At 38.4% G+C, this 17,169-nt stretch overlaps 2 protein-coding genes across 5 annotated transcripts in view; both read right to left on the bottom strand.

Annotated features, from left to right (window-relative positions):
• Window positions 1–3,195: 3,195 nt before the first annotated feature.
• On the bottom strand, window positions 3,196–8,403 carry LOC111462654 (eukaryotic initiation factor 4A-15-like). 3 transcript variants are annotated; one of them, XR_002713767.1, is made up of 7 exons: window positions 8,202–8,403; window positions 6,620–6,689; window positions 6,338–6,444; window positions 5,719–6,149; window positions 4,858–5,513; window positions 4,072–4,158; window positions 3,196–3,287 (listed from the first exon to the last, which is right to left on the bottom strand). XR_002713767.1 is itself a non-coding variant. In XM_023106325.1 (5 exons), exons 2-5 carry the CDS (start codon window positions 6,685–6,687, stop codon window positions 4,878–4,880), a joined length of 1,242 nt encoding a protein of 413 aa, XP_022962093.1. In that variant the 5' UTR covers window positions 6,688–6,689; window positions 8,202–8,403; the 3' UTR covers window positions 4,481–4,877. The 3 variants fall into 3 exon arrangements, 1 of the variants encoding a protein (XP_022962093.1); XR_002713768.1 differs by lacking the exon at window positions 3,196–3,287 and adding an exon at window positions 3,304–3,318; XM_023106325.1 differs by lacking the exons at window positions 3,196–3,287; window positions 4,072–4,158 and having other exon boundaries at window positions 4,481–5,513.
• A 4,823-nt stretch (window positions 8,404–13,226) lies between these two features.
• The window catches only part of LOC111462651 (U-box domain-containing protein 51-like), a 5,065-nt gene continuing 1,122 nt past the window's right edge, over window positions 13,227–17,169 (bottom strand). For both annotated transcript variants that reach the window (XM_023106319.1, XM_023106320.1), the window contains exons 2-9: window positions 16,988–17,070; window positions 16,333–16,454; window positions 16,034–16,246; window positions 15,620–15,926; window positions 15,416–15,517; window positions 14,795–15,223; window positions 13,848–14,615; window positions 13,227–13,691 (exon numbers count right to left, since the gene is read on the bottom strand). In XM_023106319.1, the coding sequence (XP_022962087.1) occupies window positions 13,677–13,691; window positions 13,848–14,615; window positions 14,795–15,223; window positions 15,416–15,517; window positions 15,620–15,926; window positions 16,034–16,246; window positions 16,333–16,454; window positions 16,988–17,070 (2,039 nt within the window). In that variant the 3' untranslated portion in view covers window positions 13,227–13,676. The remainder of the gene's footprint in view (window positions 13,692–13,847; window positions 14,616–14,794; window positions 15,224–15,415; window positions 15,518–15,619; window positions 15,927–16,033; window positions 16,247–16,332; window positions 16,455–16,987; window positions 17,071–17,169) is intronic.

Here is a 17,169-nt window from a genome sequence, read left to right as displayed (position 1 = left end):
AGCCAAACATTGGACACGAACAAAGACACTAGGCCTCTCGGGGATGTTACAAACGGTATTAGAGTCAGACACCGTATAGTGTGCCCGCTTAGATTGTTACAAATGCTATCAGAGTCAGGCACCGGACGACAAGAGACGCTAGACTCCGAGGAGGTGGATTGATATCAGAGTCAAACATCGGACAAGAACAAAGACACTGGGCCTGCTCGAGGATGTTACAAATGGTATTAGAGTCAGACATCGGACAATGTGCTCGCTTAGATTGTTACAAATGCTACCAGAGCCAAGCACCAGACGACAAGAGACGCTGGACTCCAAGTGGGTGGATTAATATCAGAGCCAGACATCAAACCCGAACAAGGACACTGGACCCGCTCAGGGATATTACAAACACCAAACAATGTGCCCGCTTAGATTGTTAACAAATGCTATCAAAGCCCAACACGTGACGTTGGACCCGAAAAAATAGAGTTCGTTTTAAAATCGAAGGATTGAAACTTAAAAAAAAAAACAGAACAACAAACTCCCAAAACATTGGAACACATCACAGCAAGAATATGGCTAAAACTTGGAACTTAATTAATTAACCAAAGAAGAACGACGAACAGCAAAGTTTAAGAGAGAAAGGAATATAAAAAAATATATATAATAATTAAAAAAAAAAAAAAAAGATTCCTCTACAGAGTAACCAAAACAATAACAATTCTTTACAAATTCAAATTCCATTAGCCAATGATTTTCAAACACAGCCCACCAATCTCCTTCTCCGATCTACTTATCTTCTGTGCTGGGCAGAGCTTCCGCATCAATGGCGGATCCCTGCCTAGAAAGCGACGTCGACATCGAACTCGGAGCTCTCGGATGATACGCCGATATCTTCTTCCCTTTTCCTTCATAAATAATCCCATCTTCTTCATCTGTAACTTTGCATTTCTCCCCTAAAATTATGGTCTTCGTCCAAATCGAATCTTCCCCTTTAATCTTATCCTTTTTCTTATGCCGACCATCGTCTAAATTGTGCCGCGCCACCGACAGGCTTCTCGGAACATTAACGTTCATACTTTTCATATGGGTCAATTTCCTTTCCGACGCCGATTTAGAAATTTGCGTCGGCGGGCTCGCACTCCCGAGCTGTTGCATTTTCGGAGGCAGGGGAAGTTCTTTCACACCCTGTTCGTCGCCGTCGTTTCCTGTTTCTCCGCCGGATGGGTTCACCGTCGGGGAAGCGTTTTCGTCTGGTTTGTTATCGGCGGCGGTTGGAGATGAAGCTTCAGAGGCTGTGGGTGTTTTCCGGGATCGGTCACCGCATAAGGTGGTGATCATAGCGATGGCGGCTGCCATCCCAGCCGCTAGAAGGGAGAGGGAAATCGCCGGATGAATTAACGGGTTCTCATCCGTCGGAAAGCTTCTCACCATGACTAAAACATTAAAAAAAACAGAGGAAAATGAAACCCAATGAGGAGCTCTGCTTTCATCTGTTCATTTTGGGATGCTCTGTTTTTTAATCTTGTCTTGTTTTTTGTCTGGTTGGAGCTGGGAAATCGAATAACAATGGCAGAAATTGATTAGTTTCTGCAAGGAAATGAGGAATTGAAAGGAGGATGATGAAGAAGAAGGGATTGGATGAGTTTTTTTTGGCGTTTTTGGCTCTGTTTTTTTGGTCTGTTTTCACAATAAAAGAAGGCGAAAGAGAAGGCGAAAATACAGGGGAAAATGGGAGAGAAACAGAGTTTTTGCCTCTTTTCTACCCAACCAATTTCATCCAACAAAATTATATGTATTTCTTTTTTAAAGTCCGAGGTTCTTATAAGTAAATTTGTAGTCTGAAATGAATAAATTTCTAGAATGAGTAGTTGACTAAGAGGTCAGATATTCAAATTTTTCGATCTTACTAGTTAATTTGATGTAGAGAGTTAAATAAATTTAATTTACAGTTATAACACAGTATGGACAGTGACCCATTATTTTTTTTTAAAAAGTTCAGGACATGAATGTTTAAATTTAAATCAATGATCGAAAATAAATAAATGTTTTACAAAATAGTTTACTTTTATTTCTAAAAAAATAATAATAAAATTTAAACATTTCGAAATAAAAATTTACAAAACTCTGAACAATTAAGTTGGTTTAAAAATGTCTCAACTGGGCTCGATCCAACCTCGAACTAAAAACACATTTAAAATAAAAATCAATATTTTCAAACAATTGCATAGTTATCTGAGGCATCATCAAGAGTAGTGGATGGTGGTACAAACTACTTCGTAAGTGAAGTGAGGTAATTATTTCGGGCGGAAGATCAGCACAGATTTTTGTCTTCTTTGGTCGATTGATTGTCCCTATCTAACTACATGGTTGTGGTCTGAAGCTCAATGGCTCTCTTGAATTCTAAAGTAATCCCGGTAATAATTCGTGCACATCGCAATTAGTCTTTTGTCCCTGTACAAGAATATGTGGAGCTCGACATGTCTAGAAGCACAGAATGAGGCGAGAGTTGGTGAACAAGAGAAGGGTTGATATTCTAAGCCGAGCATCCCCTTACAACCTAAATAAGAAAGACCCCAACAAAGCAAAACCCGTGAATTAGTTATCAAACCGAGCTCAAGTTCATTTACAATTCCAATAGATTTTTGAAAACTATGTTTCCTTTTCTTGATCAATCATGACTTTTTGCCATAATTTTGTTCATAATTCATTTAACAAAATGAGTGGCTGAGAAGAACAGTGGGCATAGAACAAAATAATGCCATCATCTTCATATGATATCAAACACTATTGACTGATTCAAAGAATGAAACGAAATGAAAAGAGAAAAAAGATAGCTTTTATTTGCAAAGTTTGACTGATGACTTGTTTACATTTCAACATTCATAACTCCCAAAAGAGTATCCAACCAAAACAAGCAGATCAGATGATGAACGATGATGAACGATGATGAACAATGATGAACAATGAAGAACATGAACAGAAATTTCCCAGAAAAAATCACAAAAAGAAGACTACTTAATCGAAGGAAATCATCCCAGATACAGAATTTTGTTGGATCTTCCATAAGAAACTCACCACCAGCCATAAAGCATTTGGGTGTACTTATCCTTGAGCCATCTGAAGCTCTTTCTGAAGGAGCCTTTCATCTTGCCTTCAACAGAGTACATCTTGTAACTGGCAACCCTTTTCTTCCTTTGAAACTCAGGATCTGAAAATTTGAATGATTTTGAAGAAGATCCAGAACTTCTCTTGTCTTTTTTCCCAGGAATCTGGCTCTTCGGTGGCCCGTAATAGCTCTCGATCTGCATCGACGAGCTTCCGTAAGAACCTCTTCTGTCATCATCCATGGAGGAGGAGGAAGAAGAAGAGAATGGGAGTTATGAAAACGTGGGAGCAATAAGAAGGAAGATGGGTTGGCTTTTGGGGAAACTTCAATTTTATAATGTTTTGTTGGGTGGAAGAAACTGACTTCTGGAATTTATGCTCTCCCAAATGTATTCTTTTATTGAATACTATAAGTTTTCTATTCTCCCAACTGAAAAGGAAAGGGGAACTAAAACTACTTTCAGATTGTTTGACCAACAAAAACAAAATAAAAAACTTAACACGAGATGCATTCTTAGGTTTAAATTCGTAACAATTTAGTCAACAAAGTTTAAAGTCTGTAACGATTCAGTAAAGCTAACGATTCAGTGACTATATGCACGATAGAAGCTATCGATTCAATGACTATATTCATGATAGAAGCTAACGATTGAGTGATTATATTCATGATAGAAGCTAACGAAGCCACAAATTTAAACAAAAAGAACTACATCGTTTTATATATTGAGCTCTCGAACTAAGTCATTATTGATCTAAAAACCTAGTTAAAATATATGGACCAAAACTATTTTATAACCTATAAACATTTACAAAACGGGTATGAAACGTCTAAATCTTGTAACCGAGGAGGTAAACTTCAAAGTCAACTCTTCGAATCAGAAGTATTTCAATCGCAAACGAGACTAGTATAACTATAGACATAGAACACGAACGAACTCGACTTGTGTTGCGACCATGAAAAGAGATAGTTATCGAACTTACCTTCTTTCTTTTCCAACATTCCAGCTCAGAATCAAGTCAAGTATAGAGAATCCATTTAATCCGTGGAAGAAGACATGTTCAATGATCCTGATTCAGCAGCAACCAGACAAGTTCAAACGTTAACACCAGATATAAACAAGAAACAGATCTGTGTTTCTGTTTCTTGGAAATCAAAGCCACAGACAATCTTTAATCAAGAACAGAACAATTTGTTTATCTTATCTTCTTTCACGATGTTTAAGGTAACTTGTTTTGTTTCTTTTTCATCCTGTCTAATTTGTGGCTTGTTTCTATTAGTTTCTTGGACCAACTAATGTGTTTAATCCAATAAAAACATCACACGTGGCGTTTCCGGCGTATACCGTGTCAAAAAACTGTACAATATTAAAGATTCAACGCTGCTCAATAATTGAAAAACATGGCTGAAACAAGTCACAATTTATAATGCATGATTAAATACTTATCATTCTGTATAATTACATTCCTTTCAGACAAACACAAGACAGAAGTTCAAATCAATAATACAAGTAACAGCAGGCAGATGTGCAATGCCTGCCCCTTGCTTGGACTCGTAATACAGAAACAGACTTTGTGACAAAATTTGCAACATTGTATTCTTTTCTACTCTCAGAAGAGAGTGCCACAAACAACGCCCAAACCCGAATGCAGCATAACGGGGCAAGTTCATCCGTACGAAGGTCGACTCCCCCCAACCCAAAAGGCAACTCAACTACCAAGAGAAAAACAAAGGAAATAAAACAGAGACAAAACTAAAGCCATTTCTACCTGGCTGAATTAGAACTGCATCAAATGAGATCGGCAACGTTTGCTGGCAGCTCCTCGACCATGACATTGTAGAACTTTTGGATGTCAAACAGCATTCTTTCATCCTCTGTGGTCACAAAATTGATGGCAACACCCTTCCTTCCGAATCGTCCACTACGACCGATTCGATGGAGGTAATTCTCTGGCTGAGTAGGAAGATCAAAATTTATGACGAGGGAAACTTGTTGGACATCGATTCCCCTAGCCAAGAGATCAGTAGTAATGAGAACACGGGATGAACCAGATCGAAACTCCCGCATGATGATATCTCTAGTGTTTTGGTCCATGTCTCCATGTGTGGCAGAAACAGTGTGGTCACGGCTGCGCATCTTATCGGTCAGCCAATCAACTTTGCGCCTGGTATTCACAAAAATGACACTCTGGGTAATTGCAAGAGTTTCATAAAGGTCGCAAAGAGTCTCGAGTTTCCACTCTTCTTTATCGACATTGACATAGAATTGCTTGATACCCTCAAGGGTGAGCTCATCACGTTTCACCAAAATTCTCACGGGTTTATTCATAAATTTCCTTGTTATCTCGAGAGCTTCAGGGGGCATTGTAGCAGAGAAAACCCCAACCTGAATCTTTGGAGGAAGAAGCTGGAAAATATCGTAAATCTGCAATATATTGAAACCAAAGCAATTAGGGGAGAAAAATACCAAAAGAATGAACAGAGGCAAACAAAAAAAGATTTCACGTTGTCTTAAAATTTTGTATGCTAAATGCAAGATGGAACACTTGGGACTTCACACCTAACACCAAGAAATTGGGAAAAATAATAGAAAATCAGAAAGAGATATGGTGGATGAGAAATAAAAAGACCTGATCCTTGAACCCTCGTGAAAGCATTTCATCAGCTTCATCCAGCACAAACATCTTAATGTGATCGGGGCGAAGTGACTGCCTCCGCAGCATATCAAACACACGACCAGGGGTGCCAACAACGACATGGACACCACTTGAGAGAATGCGTTGATCTTCACGAACACTGGTTCCACCAACACAAGCATGGACCTTGACACCAAGATAATCACCTAATGCGCGCATAACCTTTTCGATCTGTTGTGCCAGTTCTCGGGTGGGTGCGAGAACTAACGCCTGGCAATCAACTAGGCCATAATCTAGCTGCTGCAAAATTCCAGAGCAGAAAGTGGCTGTTTTTCCAGTTCCAGATTGTGCCTGTTGGATAACATCAAGTCCCTTACAGAATGGAACAATACCTCTTTGCTGAATTGCAGAAGGCTTCTCAAAACCTATAATTTGGACCCAGAGCTACATTAGACTATGGTTCAGGGCCACAGGTTACAAGCTCACACTTAGAAAAATCAAGCTAAGGGGCAAAACTTCGACACACGAGAAGGAAATAAATCGTTTCACTCCAGGTTTCAGAAGTAGAAACCAGAAAGGTGATGGGGGAGGAAAAGGGAGAGAGTATGTATACCATAAGCATATATTCCTCTTAAGAGATTCTCCTGCAAACCCATGGAATCAAAACTCTCATAGACTTCATCATATGAGGTGAAAAAGTCTTGGCCATCTCCCCCAAGCCTACAACAAAGTCAAGTTTTAAAGTGGAAAAAGAAGTCCGAGTGCCATAAAAGCTGAAATATGGTCGAGTTGAGTTAGGGGAAAGGACGACTGAAGTGCTTAAAGACCGACACGGTTAATGTATACAGCACCGATTTGACGATCAATTGGAAGGGAAAAGAGAGACAGAACTCACAAATCATTCATCTTGGAATCAAATTGACGTGCATCAAATTGGGTTCCTTCAGCTGCCATACCAGCCATATCTGGGAACAAATACAAATCTAATTAGATCATCATTCCTTACACAAGGAGAAAAAACTAGATGTAGATCCATTGACACACACTCAACAACAATGTCCAAATGTCTTCAAACATCAGAATAATATAGGGAAATTATATTTATGAAATAATGTCTTTGTCCTGGAAAACCAAATAATCAAAATACATAGTTTGGGCTTTAGATCAGATTCATGAATTGATAAAAATCCAGATAATCAATTCGCATGTCTCGAGCAACAACAAGATAACAAAAATTAAAGGACATAAGCATAAAGTGCTACTGGATTCTTGTTGATGTCGTATGGAAGAAGTAAGATTCTCAACCAAGTGATGAGCTACAGTACTCCATCTAACATATAAAGGTCCAAGAAAATAAAATACAAAGGAAAGCTCCCCTTCACGTACCTGCAGCAACTGCAAGTAATAAACAAGGTGGAAGGAATGTATGGTGTGAATTATATATATATATATATATATAACAAATTGGTGGGTAATGGGTATGGAGGGTATAAAAGTATTCAAAACCTTCATATAGTCAACTAACTAAAACGTGGATTGACAACCAATGCCAGGTACATAATTCAAATGTTATCCCTCAGGTATTAATACAGCACTTCGTCATCATATCAAAGGTTGAGAGAACCACAGCATGTACAAGGATTAAAAGGAAGCTAAATGAAAGCTAAAACAGAACAAGCCCACACAGCTAACAGATATTGTCCACTTTGGTCGGTTACGTATCGCCGTCGGCCTTACGGTTTTAAAACGCATCTACTAGGGAGAGGTTTCCACACCCTTATAAGGAATGTTTCGTTCCCTTCTCCAATCGATGTGGGATCTCACAATACACCCTCTTTGGGGGGTAGCGTCTTAATTGGCGTATCACCCAGTGTCTGGCTCTGATACCATTTGTAACAGCCCAAGCCCACCGCTAGCCAATATTGTCCGTTTTGGCCTGTTTTGTATTGCCATCAACCTTTCAACACCCTTACAAGTAATGCTTCGTTCTCTCCAACCAATGTGGGATCTCACAAATAAAGTTACAAAAATAACTAATTCAAGAGTGATCCAATAGTGAAGTCATACTCGATCCATATATTTTATAAACCAGGAACCTGACACCTTAAAAAGTAAAATGATATGTTACCCGCCAAAGCCATCTGAACGAACTCTCGAGTTAATCATTGTTGATTTAACCAATCCATCTCTTTCATTCCACAAGTATTCTAACTCAACGTGGGAACGTGTCAGTGCACGAAATAAATACAACCAATTCAAATCAAAACAAATACATAAACATGGATCCCAATTCATGAAGCTCGCTGCGAGCCCTTTCTCAGTCGCACAATATACAGTACAGCCTCCAAGAAGGGAGCACCAATGGCGGATCGGAGAGCAGAAACTCCGACGACCATGACAGAGAAATTGGAGTAAATAACATACAAGCAAAAGGGTGAAAGAAAATAAAATGGAAACGAAAAAGAGCGTAAAAGCACCTGAATGCGAGGGCGATAAATCGAGGAGGCGGAAGATTTAGGAGGAACAGAGTGAACAGGAAAATCAGAGATTGAAAAATTTCCAAACTCCTCGGATCTCTGTACGAACGGGTTACCGGAGGAGTTCGAAGAACGTCACGTCGCAGAAGAGAGAGGATGGTATTGATTGAATGATTAAAAGAAGTTCTCGTTTTTTCTAATTCTCCGTTCCGTTGCTCTGTATTGTTTTTGTTTGTTTCGTGACCCGTAGAAACGGCCTGGGCTGACCCATTTGGTACAATGAAATGGGCTAATTTTCAAAAATAAACATGGGCCTAGGCCCATTTCTTATCCCACGTGCTTCCCATGCCCAGGCCAATTTTCAGAAAATAAACATGGGCCCAGGCCCATTTAGTACAGTACAATGGGCCATTTTTAGAAAATAAGCATGGGCCTAGGCCCATTTCTTATATCCCACGTGCTTCCCATGCCCAGGTCAATTTTCAGAAAATAAACATGGCCCAGGCCCATTTGGTACAGAGCACTGGGCCAAATTTTCAGAAAATAAACATGGGCCTAGGCCCATTTATTTATCCCACGTGCTTCCCATGCCCAGGCCAATTTTCAGAAAATAAGCATGGGCCCAGGCCCATTTCTTTGTCCTACGTGCTTCCCATGCCCAGGTCAACTTTCAGAAAATAACACATGGGCCCAGGCCCATTTGGTTGGGCCATTTTTTCAGAAAATAAACATGGGCCATTGGGAGATTTTTCCTCATTAGCCTCATGGTTTATAAACGCATTTGGTTGACGAAGATACATAATTGACTAAAACAGACATTATCTACTAGCGGTGGACTTGAGCTATTACAAATGGTATAGAGGCAAACACAGGGCAGTGTGCCAGTGAGGACGTTGGGTCATCAAGGGGGGGTGGATTGCGAGATCCCACATCGATTGGAGAGGAAAACGAAACATTATTTATAAGGGTATGAAAACCTCTCCTTAGTAGACGCGTTTTAAAATCGTGATACTAATGACAATATGTAATAAGCTAAAGCGAACAGTATCTGTTAGCGGTGGGATTAGGCTCTTACAAGTAAGAGCATCAAGATCATATCTTTTCGTAGTGTTAGTAGTAACACAAGTGGACGAATCTAATCTCCCATTACGTGAAGAGTCTATACCCATTTAGAGATAGAGACGAACAAAAGAGCCCCCGATCCAACTAAACCAGGTCGTTTCATCAAATATCAAACAGACTCGATCCCATTTGAGTCGACCATATCGATATAAACGCTTCATTTGGAATCGACCTATTTAGATCCCCTAAGTATTAGATTAGATCGCGTAGCTCGCAATGGCAAGAATAGAAAGGAGAAGAAAAAAAAGGGATAATAGATATGATATGCATATCTTATAAATGGGAACTTTCCTCTTTCCTATCCACAAATTATTGGGTATTAATTCCTTCAAACTTCATACCTCTTTTTGCTTAGAATGGAATCCTAAAGTATTGCCTTTTTTCATCACTCCCCAATTAGGGAAACTCGGCTAAGCTATTAATTCGGTTTACGTGCTATCACTGTCTTTCGTTGTCGGAGTATTCAACTTAGGCTAAGTTATCGATTCGGTTACGTGCTACCAATTATTTTAATTCAACAGTTGTTAGAATGAATGATAATCTATACCCTGGTTAAGTTCAGTTTTAGTCGAAGTGGATATCAGCATCAGATGGATGGTCTCTATCAGTTATTTCGGAGGAGTACTTGATTTAACATCCATTTTTTGTTAGGCATAGTTTCCATTTTCTCTCCCTTATAACCGTTACTCGAATTCGAGCAAATGTCATCTACAAAGCTATACTCGGGTGAACGGTTTTCATGTCCATCTTTTATCATTTCATCGGGATTTTACTGAAATTTTTTTGACTGAACGAAAAATATATATAATTATTTATTTCTAATTTAAATAAATGATGTAATAAACTCAAATTAGATACTCTAAAACTAACTAAAAATCCCAAAATTCATTAAATAATTAATTTGTTGAAATTGGTGGAAATATGGTCAAAATATTCTTCACTAATATATAAAAATATAATATTTAATTAAAATAATTAATATAAAAGCATATATGCCTCTGGATAATTTAAATTAAAGGCATATATTCTGGGGGATGCTTTTATAAGTGAAGTGTCCGTTGAATTGAAGATTTGTGGTTTATTCGCAAAAAATAATTTAAAAAATAAATTAAGAATCTATTTTTTTAGCTAGCCTTCTCGAAAATATTTATATATTTTTTTAATTAAAAAATTAAATCAACTCTAAAATTGCATATTAACGGCTTAATTTAATTTTATATTTAATAAAATTTTAATTAGTTTAATACCCTAATTTTTTTAAAAAAAAATTAATCACAAAAATTATCCATTCGATATGCATTAAAAAAAAAATAAACATTTTTCTGTTTCCGAACATTTTTTTATAAAAGTTAAAGGGTATTAATGAAATTTCTTAAAACAGGGATATTTTTTAAATAAAATATTAAATTTTTTATTTATTTTTTAAAAATTTAAGAGATTATTGTTGAAATTTTTAATACATGACATGTGGAGAATATTATTTACGACAATATTTTTTTAAAATATATATAGAGAAAATCCATAGAGAATTTTGGATGAATATGAGGGATAAACTAAGAAAAGGGAAATAAAAGTCTCCTTCCTTTATTTCTTCTCTTTATTCCATACGTGATCGAGTTGATATCTCGCTTTCACATTTGAAATTTTTTGTATATATAAACCTCTTTGAGGTCGGGTTTTCTAAATTGGTATGCAACAGTTAAAAAAGATTATCACGATTAGAGAAGTGAGGTCGAAAACGATGATTCAAGAGAGAAGAAAGCATCAAAATTAGCTAAAATCTTGTTTTTGTTTCTTCGTTTTAAAAAACGAAAAACCGAACGATATTAACAGAGCTCTTTTTCTTGCTCGTTATTTTCATTATTATTTTATTTACATGAAATATTATTGAAAAAGGAATTAGGAGGTGACAGAAGAGAGGGAGCACACATAGTTGTTTCGAGAGAGGCTATGCTTGAAGCTCTGTGTGCTCTCTATCTCTCTGTCACCCCAACTCCTCCTTTATTTTCATATTCTTTCTTGGTTTTTTTTAGCTAGGTAACCTTTCATTTTGTTCTTATTTTTCTTTTAGGAACGGAGTTTGATCGTGATCGGAAGCACGGATGCCCAGATCAAGAGCTACGTAAAACGACGAAAGAGAAGACGTACGTGCAAGTCATGAAAAAACGAGAGCTAGAGGGAAAAGAAGTCATTGTGTAAGGCAATCTATACAGGTTACCGTGTGAAACTAATGATGTCCATTTAACCAGGTGAACAATCTCCATTTAAACAGGGAACGAGAGGAGTGAAGATAAATTTTCCCTATTAATTAAATGGGATTAGCGAGACCGGAATAACATTTAATGTCTGATCCTATTAAGATTGAATTGAATAGTGTAGAATTATATATATATATATATATATATATATATTTATTTATTTATTTTTCAAACCCTTTTTAAAATAATTTATTAAAAAGAACCTATTGAAATGAACGGGCAAATTTTAGTTAAATGTTTGGAAACAAGTAAGGTGTTTTGCGAATCAATATAATAAGTCGAATCAATCTTATCCACAAAAATTTCAAGTTGGGTTGAATTGAAAATTTTATAAACCGAACAATTGGGTCATGTATAAAAAATATCTGAATCCAATTCTCGAACACTGAAGTCATTTGGTACCTCGAGCTCAGATCGAAAACTTTAAAAAGGAATAGTTTTTAAAATTCTACATCCCAAACAAACCATATAGGACACCGTTGGCGTTGGAGTTTTTTGAGCCAAAAACTCCATGAAAATTAGTTTACAGAGCTTCACTTCACCAAGAAGACAATATCAAATGGAAGAGAAACAGACCCAAAAAAAGAACGCTGCTGGAAGAGACAGAGAAGACGATTTCGAAGCGTAAAAGTAGTAATTATAAGAATTAGTAATCGTATTTCCATGAGGCGCCGACGTCGTCGGCGGCACAGGTACCGGAATCAGCACCAGCGGCGGCGGTGGATAGCGGGAGGCGGCGGAGATGGGTTCTGTCGAGGTGGGGATGAAATGAGTGGGAAGTAAGCCAGCGGCGGTACATGGGGCACTGGCGAAGGCTATGGCGGGGGTGGCGGCGGCGCGCATATGACGGGGATACAGAGAAGGCTAACCGGAAGTACCACCTCGACTCAGACGCCGACGCCGCCGCAGCTCCGGAGAGGTGAAAGATCAGAATAATGAAAAGGGAAGAGAAATGAAGGGTTTTTGGAGAAATTCTCCATGGATGAAGCTTAAGAAGTATATCCTTTTTCCTCTAATGACAAAATTAAAGATTAAAATGTAAAATACAAACAGTAATCCCAAGCAAAGCTTGTTTCTAACCTTTCTGAAAGCATAATCAATCTTTATGTAAATTATTCCCCTTCTGTTCATGCTTGCTTTATACTGTTCTTCCCAAGCTGCCTCCTCAATTCCTTCCTGGAAATTCCCTGTTTCAACAAGGTTGCCCCTAACAAGAAGCAAACTCCATACATTAGAACTACTGAATTCAATGTTAGGCAGCCAACAAAATGATTCAAGAACTGAGACCCATAATCATAAATTCTCAACGGAATCAGTCCAAAGCTATAAATCAACCCTGCACGAGTGAGACCCACAAACTAGACACTAAGACTATCGCTAACAGATATTGTCCTCTTTAGAGAAATTTGAAAGGGAAAGCCCAGAGAGGGTTTAGCCCTAGTTCGACAAGTGCCTCGCACCGTCCTGGTGATTGAACAAATATTGTGAGTTTCTACCTCGGTTGGAGAGGAGAATGAAATATCCTTATAAGGGTGTGGAAACCTCTCTCTAGCAGACAATATGTAACGGGCTAAAGCGAATAATATCTACTAGCGGTGAGCTTGGCTTGTTACACTAAGTATTGGCTGAAGTTGAAGCAGATGCATAAAACATCAAAGGAGTCGTTGATTTAGTATAAACTATAAGTTTGTGTTATGTTCCCGTCGATAATGCCACGACAACATGCGATGAATACAAGTAAATGGACGATTTTGACCTGCATGACTTGAGAATAATGAAAAGTTGTTAAGAATTTACAATGGTGTTCTTATGGAATGATGTAAAATCCAATATAACATGTGGAGTCAGTTGCTTTACTCCTTAACTGATGAGTTTTAGCTCTTGATGGGATCAGCTATAACTCTATATCTGTTGCAAACATCAACCAGAATCTTCAGATACATGTATGAAGGTTTCTTGAAGAGAGAGGTTTGTTCACATTACTGATCCTTCGGCTTATTCCACATTCAAATGAAGAACTCCATTAGGTTCATATTCTATTTACCACAGCCCTTCTGTAAGCAGTCATTAAATCAAGCAACTTTCCTCACAACTGTCATACGGTGGAATCCTGTTTTGGGAACAAAAAACAAACTGATCATCATTGAAAATAACAGGTCTAAAGCATTGTATCTTTGACATGTGAAAGAATATGGTTGCTAAGTTGAATTTGATTCTCTCATTTCATGAAATTAAAAGCAATAATTCAGTTTAAAAAGTAGTGGACCTCATTTGATGACTGTGGCCTCGAATTGGAACTTGATGCAGAAGAGCGTAGAAGTAGACTCCGGCTTTCACGTTTGTCAGAACTCCTCCCAAGATCTCTTAACCTGTTGAGCTCTGGAACTATAACTGTTCCAAGATCTGGCCTGTCTCTCTTCCTCAGTTCAGCGCAATTCAATGCCAGTTTTGCAAAGCTTATAGCCTCCTCCAATGGACAATCTGGAATTGTAGGATCCAGCATCTCATCAAACCTCTCTTTCTCAATAGCCCTTTGCACATGGTGAGCCAGACCCATTGGAGGCTTGGCAGTAATGATTTGAAGTAACATTATTCCAAACGAGTAAATATCCGATTTCGTCGTTAACTTTCCTGTTTGTTGATACTCAGGATCAATGTAACAAAATGTGCCAGCTGCTGAAGTCAGGTGATATTGAGTGACTTGATCAACTACAGAAGGTGGGACTAACCGGGCCAGGCCAACATCACTGATTTTGCTCACAAAATTGCGGTCCAAGAGAATGTTAGCTGGTTTAAGGTCCCTATGCACGAGCGGATCTGGCTTTGCTTGGTGAAGAAAAAGGAGTGCAGTAGCAATTTCAGCAGATATTTTGAATCGTCGTCTCCAAGATAATGGAGGAGTATTCCCTCTCCGGAAAAGTCTGTCTTCTAAGCTCCCATTCTGCATGTACTCATATACTAAGCAACCATACTCGGGGCATGCCCCAAGAAGAAGGACCATGTTTGGATGTCTAATAGAACAAAGGACCTCCACCTGCAAAACGATTAGAAAGGAAACTTTGGATGGATCCATGAACTAAAAACAGTAGAACTTCCTCAAATTCTTGTTTATTTTAATTGAGTTTAAAGTTTCAATTTTGTAATTCCATTAACACATTGGTTTAGTCTGAACTGGATCATTTTAGGCACAGCGGTAGAACAATATGAGAGTACCTCTTGCTGGAATTGCTTCCGTCCTTGAGCAGCGCCGGGTCTTAAAACTTTAATCGCAACATCTGTATGATCAAGTTTGCCTACATAAACAGGACCGTATCCACCTTCTCCAACCTTCAATTTTTCAGAGAACCTTTCAGTAGACTCTTCAATCTCCTCTATAGTGTATTTTCTATATCGGACGTCATTCTGAGCTAAAGCACACAATGCTCGTTTTTTCTCTTCTGCCTCTCGTTTGGCCTTGATTTCAGCCTGTTTTCTTCTCTGGGCTTCTCTTTCGGCTAGCTTTTGTGCTGCCTCTGCTGCTTCAATGGCAGCTTTGCACTTGGCTTTCTCCATCTCAGCCATAGCTAGAGCGGCCTCTTCAGCTAGCCTGACTTCCTCAAACTTACGCGCCTCGTCTTGCTTCCATTGACTAAGTTCTCTCGCCTGAATTTTAAGACAAATTTTCAACTAACGTAAACTACAAATTTTCCTTTCAGATTTACTTCAACAAATCATTCTACGTTACTAGCAAAGTATTTGGTTGGATATAAACAACACAGAGTTGAGAACCCAATCTAAAGACTCATTATTCACTAACCATTATCAATAGAGTAGAGTGTTCTTATATTTATTTACCTTGTTCTTGGCTGAGATTGCCTCTTTACAGGCTGAGCTATACATATCCATGGTTTGCTTTAATTCCAACTTCAATCTTTTCATCTCAGCCTCTAGTTCCCGCTGTAGCAAAGAAGTCGGCAGAGATGTTAAATCAGTGCAACTGCAACTACGTAACTATCACAAGCACAAAATTTCAAATGCCAATGAACAATGTGCACTTACAGTAGATTGTGAGGAAGCAGAGTCCGTTGACAAATTTGAGGTAGTACTGAAATCTAAATTTTGAGCATTCACGTCCAATGAACCAAAAGGCATCTGTGCATTCAACAGATTGTCATCAGAGATTGAATCACGGCTAAATGAAGACCTAGGCCCTCGATTCGAAACCTCTACGTTTTCTATTGATATATTAGACGGAGAAGTTTTCGGTCTCTCACGGGTCAACGCTTTTGCTGGCTTTCCACCATTTCTTTCGTTGAGCATTCTATCTGAACCTGCACATTTCCATCCTTCCTTCGCTGGTTGCCCTCTAGATTTACCAAATAATAATGCAAAAGTTATAAAAACTATATCACTCTATCAAAACAGAAGCTAATCCGAGTTTTAATAGGATATTAGTTCTCAGAACTGTATTACTTGGCTCCGTTTTCTTGTTCACTGCTGCTTTCTGGTAGAGCAATTGGCTGAACTCCAAGCGGCGACGGTTGTTTCGGTGGCATGGCAGTATTAGCCACTGGCCGAAGAGCTGCCCTGGCAGATATTATCTTCCCTTTTGATATTACGTACACAGAACAAAATTCTGGGGCAATTTTTATTACGCTGGTTGGAACATCAGGGCCTTTAAATTTCCTGAGATACCCCATTCATTAGAAAGTTAATTGCTCAACACAGATGAGGAGGAGAGAGAGAGAGAGAGAGCAAACAAAAAGAGAGACCTTGCTAGAGCACTCCTTGTTGAAGCTCCAACTACAAAATTGTTGACACAATTCTTGTGAACGTAGTCAACGAGCGCTTTGGGAATATCAGGTTCGTCAAGAACAACCTCCTTCAGCTGAACCTGAATTTCATAAGCAAATATCCAGATGTAAGTTTTAATTTCTCAACATTACCAACCACAACAACCCCAGCAACCTTGTATGTATATATATATATATAGGACCAGTAACTCATAATCGTTGTCATTCACGAACAATGCTAAAGTTCATACTGCCCTTTGTGGCACCCACAAGCATCTAAGCCCATGATTCAATCAATTCAAATCCAAATTTCCTAAAAACACTTCCAACAACAATCTATACAATAACAAATCCAACAAGTTCCAGTCAGACATATCCACAAACACCTAGAGTGCATAACACTCACGTTGTCATTCAATAAACAATGCTGAAGTTCACACTGCCCTTTGTGGCACTCACAAGCATTTAAGGCCATGATTCAATCAATTCAAATCCAAATTTCCTAAAAACACTTCCAACAACAGTTTATACAATAACAAACCCAACAAGTTCCAGTCAGACATATCCACAAACACCTAGAGTGCATAACACAAAAGTCAGAAATTCGCAACATATAATTGAACAGATGAAGTACCCCTTTACGAGCACAATATCCACGATAGGGAACAAACAGCTGCTGCGCATCAGTTTCACCATTTTCAGAATCGCCCGCGTCCTCTAAGAAAGAGACCCACAGAGGATCAGAAACTAGACCACCAAGGGAAACAATGCATACGAGAATGATGTAACAAAAAAAAAAAAAAAAAAAAAAAAAAA

The sequence above is a fragment of the Cucurbita moschata genome, unplaced genomic scaffold (assembly GCF_002738365.1).
Source record: "Cucurbita moschata cultivar Rifu unplaced genomic scaffold, Cmos_1.0 Cmo_Scf00027, whole genome shotgun sequence".
Lineage (NCBI taxonomy): Eukaryota > Viridiplantae > Streptophyta > Magnoliopsida > Cucurbitales > Cucurbitaceae > Cucurbita > Cucurbita moschata.
This window is presented reverse-complemented; position numbering and strand designations above follow the sequence as displayed.